Consider the following 6000-nt stretch of genomic DNA (forward strand, 5'->3'; position numbering starts at 1 on the left):
GATCAATTTCAGTTAGCAAAAATGTATGTATGTACAGGTACATATGGAAGAGTCATCATATCTGGTATATCCTACCAGAGAAAATATAGAACTACTTTTTAAAACATAGCTGAAGAAATCCAAGTTGAAAGAAATGAGTTTGTCATGAATAAAAATCTATAGAAGAATTCTCAGTGTTCACCTTCTGGCTGTTGAATAACTCTATTGAATTTCTCAGGAGGAATCTTGAATGAACAATGATATCATACTGATACTGTTTTTAATGTGGATTACAGATTCTGTATGTTGCATCCATCAAGTATGTCAGAAGTAACTAACACTACTCATGATCCTTTCTACTTCATCCTCACGGGCATCCCAGGATTTGAGGCTATCCATCTCTGGATCTCCATCCCCTTCTTCTGCCTCTACACCATTTCCATCATGGGCAACACCACCATCCTAACCGTCATCCGCACAGAGCCATCTCTCCACCAGCCCATGTACCTCTTCCTCTCCATGCTGGCCCTCACTGACCTGGGCCTCACTCTTACCACACTGCCTACTGTCATGCAGCTTCTCTGGTTCAACATTCGGGAAATCAGCTTTGAGGCCTGCTTTGCACAGTTATTCTTCCTCCACGGGTTCTCCTTCATGGAGTCATCTGTTTTATTGGCCATGTCCTTTGACCGTTATGTGGCCATCTGTCGCCCACTCCACTATGCCTCCATCCTCACCAGTGAGGTCATTGGTAGAATAGGGTTCGCCATCATTTGCCGCTGTGTCTTGGCTGTTCTTCCCTCCCTTTTCCTGCTCAAGCGCCTGCCCTTCTGCCATTCCCACCTTCTTTCTCACTCTTACTGCCTCCATCAGGATATGATTCACCTGGTCTGCGCTGACATCAGGGTCAACAGATGGTATGGATTTGCTTTGGTCCTGCTCATTATTGTATTAGACCCTCTGCTCATTGTACTCTCCTATGCACTTATCCTGAAAAGTGTCCTGAACACAGCCACTTGGGCTGATCGACTCCGGGCTCTCAACAACTGTCTGTCCCACATACTGGCAGTTCTGGTTCTCTATGTACCCATGGTTGGTGTGTCTATGACTCACCGCTTTGCCAAGCATGTCTCTCCACTGGTCCATGTTCTCATGGCCAATATCTACCTGCTGGCACCTCCTGTGATGAACCCCATCATTTACAGTGCAAAGACCAAGCAGATCCGCCAGGGAATCACTCGACTTCTCTTGCAAAGAAAGGTTCACTGAAGACTGAAATTCATATTGAAAAGACTAATTTTACATAAGTAACATGGGGTCAAGCATAAACATTACTGCTACAAAATTGTTCATAGCAAGGATGTGAAGTGGAACACTTGCTTTATAGATATTCCCAGCTAATACAAGAGACATCATTGGTTGACTGGAAATTAAAAGAGATATTTTTAAGGCTTAGGTTTGCTTTGCTCTAACCACTTGCTTTTGAAATGAAGAAAAACATTTTTAAAATATAAAGGTATTCTTTTTCTTCACAGTGTTTTGAACATATGGAAATGTACATATTTCATTTTACAAACTCAAAATTCTTATAAGGTCTAAACACGCTCACTGGAGCTATAACTTTTGCATGTCTCTTTTTTGGTGTGAGTTAGTTGATTATTTATTTTTATTTTAATCATTTACATTTCAAATGATATCCCCCTACTGGTTACCAATCCCCCATCCCATCCACCATCATCCCCTCTCCTTTGCCTCATGAGGATACTCCTCCACCCATTCTCCCACTCCTGCCTCATCCCTCTAGTATCCCCCCATGCTGGTGAATCAAGCTTCCCTCCCTCCTGGTTGATGTCAGGTAAGGCCATCCTTTACTACTTGTGAATCTGGAGTCCTGGCTCTCTCCATGTATATTCTTTGAATGGTGGTTTAATCACTGGGAGCTCTGGGTGGTCAGTTACTTGATATGGTTCATCTTATGTTTTTGAAATCCCCTTCCGTTCTTTCACTACTTCCTAGATCTTCCATTGGGGTCCCTGGGCTCAGTGCAATTGTTAACTGTAAGGATCTGCATCTGTACTGGTCCGGTGCTGGTAGAACCTCTCAAGGAACAGCCATATTAGACTCATTGATAAATGCATTTTAGACCAAAAGCTCAGAATACTCCTGAAATAACCCACAAACATTATGTAGCTTAAAAAGAAGGAAGATCAAAGTGTAGATGCTTCAGTGTTACATAGAACAGGGAACAAAATAATTACAAGAGGTAGAGGGAAGGAGTGACCAAGGTTGGAGAGAGGAGCGGGAAGGGGAAATGGGGGGTAGGAAAAGATATTGAAGGGGACAGGGGAGAAGTACAAAGGATCAGGAAATTCAATAGAAAATGTAGCAGAAGGGGATGGGGAACTGGGAACTGGGGTAGTCACTAGAAAATCCCAGACTCCAGGGAAGCAAGAGACTCCCAGGAGCCAATGGTGGTGACTTTAGACGAAATACCCAGCAAAGGGGAGATATAACCTGTAGAGACCACCTCCAGTAGAGAGGCACAGCTCCCAGTTGAGGTCTGGGGCCACCCAAAGCACCTGAATATTTTTAACCCAGAAATGTTCCTGTACAAAGGAAAAACAGGGACGAAAAATGGAACAGAAACTGAAGAGTATACCAGAGACTGCTCCACCTAGGGACCCATCCCATCTGCAGACACCAACCCACCACACTATTGCTGATGCCAAGAAGCGCTTGCTTCATGTTTCAATACTAAATGCTAGAATTTAATTAAATGCAAGAGTTTATATAATTTCTACCTACAGTAATGGAAAAAACTTCATGGACTAGGAAACCAATTAAAGAATAGCAGACAAATATTGGTGGTACATGGAAAGACAAATTAACACTGCCTATCAAGACTGAAGTGAAATATGTTAGAGAAGCTGGGAGTTTGGGAAAATAGAAGTTCAAGAAACAGTTTAAAAAAATCCAGAGTTCATGTAAACTCACTGAGTTCGGTGTGATTTGGTTCCAGAAGAATCCACTCAACAATGTCTCTGGGAAGTAACAAAAGAAAGCTGAGGTCACTTTATGGTTTCTGTTTTCAAGCTTTCTAGAATTAACATTAACTGGAAGAAGAGAAAGTAAAATGCAGGTTGGCCTAGGTTTCGTGTATTAACAAATAGTTATCTGGGATCAAAGCCCATTTATCTAATTAACAGATTAGTTCCTTACCAGATTTTTAAATGTAATATATACATTTTAATGCTTATATTATTTACATAAATTATATAATGAATGCATTTTTCAATTTTTAAAAATCATTTCTTTTATTTCTGAGATTATTATTATATCACTCTGCCCTTCTCTTTCATTCCTTCAAACCCTCTTATACTTGACTTGCTCTCTTTCAAATTCATGTGCTCTTTAAAAATAGCACAGGATAGTTATGTTGGAAACACATATTTAAATATGCATGTGCATTTTGTCACACATATTTATAATAGAATAAACATTAAAATAATTTCAAGCACAAAAATATATTTCACAGTCAAAACTTGGTTGGAGCAACAATTTTAAAAATTAGTTAGCAGCAACAAAAACATTGATGTAAATATCTTTTTTTTTTTTTTGGTTCTTTTTTTCGGAGCTGGGGACCAAACCCCGAGCCTTGCGCTTCCTAGGTAAGCGCTCTACCACTGAGCTAAATCCCCAGCCCCTGTAAATATCTTTTAGAGAACGTTCTCATCTCTCCTGAGAGACACAGCCAGAATACAGCAAATACATAGGCGAATGCCAGCAGCAAACCACTGAACTGAGAACAGGACCCCTGTTGAAGGAATCAGAGAAAGGACTGAAAGAGCTTGAAGGAGCTTGAGACCCCATATAAACAACAATGCCAACCAATCAGAGCTTCCAGGGACTAAGCCACTACCCAAAGACTATACATGGACTGACCCTGGACTCCAACCGCATAGGTAGCAATGAATAGCCTAGTAAGAGCACCAGTGGAAGGGGAAGCCCTTGGTCCTGCCAAGACTGAACCCCCAGTGATCGTGATTGTTGGGGGGAGGGCGGTAATGGAGGGAGGATGGGGAGGGGAACACCCACATAGAAGGGGAGGGGTTAGGGGGATGTTGGCCTGGAAACCGGGAAGGGGAATAACAATTGAAATGTAAGTAAGAAATACCCAAGTTAATAAAGATGGAGGAAAAAAAAGAAGGTTCTCTGTGCTCTTGCCTCAGGCCTCTGTCTCACAGCCCCTTCGCCGGTACAGGTCTCTTCTTTGGAAAGATGTCAGACAGGGCAGTGGATGACACTCGGCGCCTTAACTTGAAGCCCCAGGACCTGACTGATGCTTACGGGGCCGCCTAGTAACTTCCTGGAGATAGACATCTTTAATCCACAAGTGGGCGTGGGCTGCACGCGCTTTACCACCTATGAGGTTCGCAAGTGGACAAACCTCCCCATCTTTAAGCTGAAAGAATCCTGTGTACGGCGACGCTATAGTGTCTTTGAGTGGCTGAAAATGAGCTGGAGCGAGATAGTAAGATCGTAGTACCACACTGCCTGAGAAAGCCTTGAATTGGCAGCTCCCTTTCCGAGGAGATGAGGAATCTTTCATTGAAGAAAGGAGGCAAGGTCTTGAACAGTTTATTAACAAGATTAACAAGATTGCTGGGTACCAATTGGCTCAGAATGAACGCTGTCTACACACGTTCCTGCAGGAGGAGGCAATTGATAGGAACTATGTCCCTGGGAAGGTGCTCCAGTAGGAGCCCCTCTCACCACTTGCCCTCTACTTTCCATGCTGAAATGAATTGATTTTTACACTAAGCCTCTCTCTCTTTTTGATCTGAAGTTGGCCACCCATCCTCTGGCTTCATAGATCTTCTTGCATTGTGCCCCTTGGTACCAGACTACACCGTGTGGGTGCTCTACTAGTAACTCTGCTCTGAAGAGAGGTGGGAAACCACAGGTAGATGTTCTTTGCTTGGGGTTGGGGTCGGTAAGGGATTGGACTAGAAGGCAATTTCTTGGGCATTTTACCAATACCAGAAGGCTACCTTGGGGGGGGGGTTGTGCTGGTGAGGCACCGGGATGTATTACTGATGCTGCAAGTCTGGGGCCTTTCTCTTATTCTTAGGTTTAACCAGGAACACTGAACAGGAAGGATCCCTGCTTTTCCTACCTGTATGAAAACTTTTCTTTTGGAGGAAGGTGGTAGAAACCCAAAATTTATTTTTTTCTAAGAGTACTCCCAGTTTTCTCAGCAGGTTTTGGTTTGTTTGTTTATCCTTCCCCTTGTTGCTTTTCATGGCAGCAACCCTAGAGTTTAAGCGGTCCGAAGTGTGGAGCAGGATGTACGGGTTTTCTGGGCCCATCATCACAGTTACTGCAAAGTCAAAAAGCCATCGGGTAGTAGGGGGCTCCTATTGCTTAGCCCCTATCCCTTTATGGCTCCCTAGTCTGGCTGGCTATATTTTATTCACTAACTAATGAGTCAGTATGGGCCAGCAGTACTCCCTCCTTAAGGCCTTGTTTCTTTATGGGTTAGCTTTGTGGGTTTTAAGGGATAAGAGCAACTTTTTTTTTTATTAACTTGAGTATTTCTTATATACATTTCGAGTGTTATTCCCTTTCCCGGTTTCCGGGCAAACATCCCCCTCCCTCCTCCCCTTCTTTATGGGCGTTCCCCTCCCCACCCTCCCCCCCTTGCCGCCCTCCCGCCAACAATCTAGTTCACTGGGGGTTCAGTCTTAGCAGGACCTAGGGCTTCCCCTTCCACTGGTGCTCTTACTAGGATATTTATTGCTACCTATGAGGTCAGAGTCCAGGGTCAGTCCATGTTTAGTCTTTAGGTAGTGGCTTAGTCCCTGGAAGCTCTGGTTGCTTGGCATTGTTGTACCTATGGGGTCTCGAGCCCCTTCAAGCTCTTCCAGTTCTTTCTCTGATTCCTTCAACGGGGGTCCTATTCTCAATTCAGTGGTTTGCTGCTGGCATTCGCCTCTGTATTTGCTGTATTCTGGCTGTGTC

The 6000-nt window shown here is 43.6% G+C and overlaps 2 protein-coding genes and 1 pseudogene across 4 annotated transcripts in view; 2 read left to right on the forward strand and 1 right to left on the reverse strand.

Moving 5' to 3' along the window:
- Nucleotides 1–4372, reverse strand: part of Hbe1 (hemoglobin subunit epsilon 1) — a 177272-nt gene extending 172900 nt beyond the window's left edge. Inside the window, exons 1-2 of one of the 3 annotated variants that reach the window (XM_039106648.2) lie at nt 4204–4372; nt 2974–3020 (exon numbers count right to left, since the gene is read on the reverse strand). The gene's annotated coding sequence lies outside the window, so the exon portion shown is untranslated. Of the gene's footprint in view, nt 1–2973; nt 3024–4203 lie in introns of those variants that run through there. The other 2 variants (XM_039106650.2, XM_063285351.1) reach the window with 2 other exon arrangements.
- Or51q1 (olfactory receptor family 51 subfamily Q member 1) lies at nt 301–1248 on the forward strand. The gene has a single exon (NM_001000161.1). The coding sequence runs from the start codon at nt 301–303 to the stop codon at nt 1246–1248; it is 948 nt and encodes a 315-aa protein (NP_001000161.1).
- Nucleotides 4258–4739, forward strand: Snx12-ps1 (sorting nexin 12, pseudogene 1; annotated as a pseudogene).
- The last annotated feature ends 1261 nt before the right edge of the window (nt 4740–6000 follow it).

This window comes from Rattus norvegicus, chromosome 1 (assembly GCF_036323735.1).
Source record: "Rattus norvegicus strain BN/NHsdMcwi chromosome 1, GRCr8, whole genome shotgun sequence".
Classification (NCBI taxonomy): domain Eukaryota; kingdom Metazoa; phylum Chordata; class Mammalia; order Rodentia; family Muridae; genus Rattus; species Rattus norvegicus.

Coding starts and splice junctions, on each gene's coding strand:
- Or51q1 (NM_001000161.1), top strand. CDS start 301: ATGTCAGAAGTAACTAACACTACTCATGATCCTTTCTACTTCATCCTC.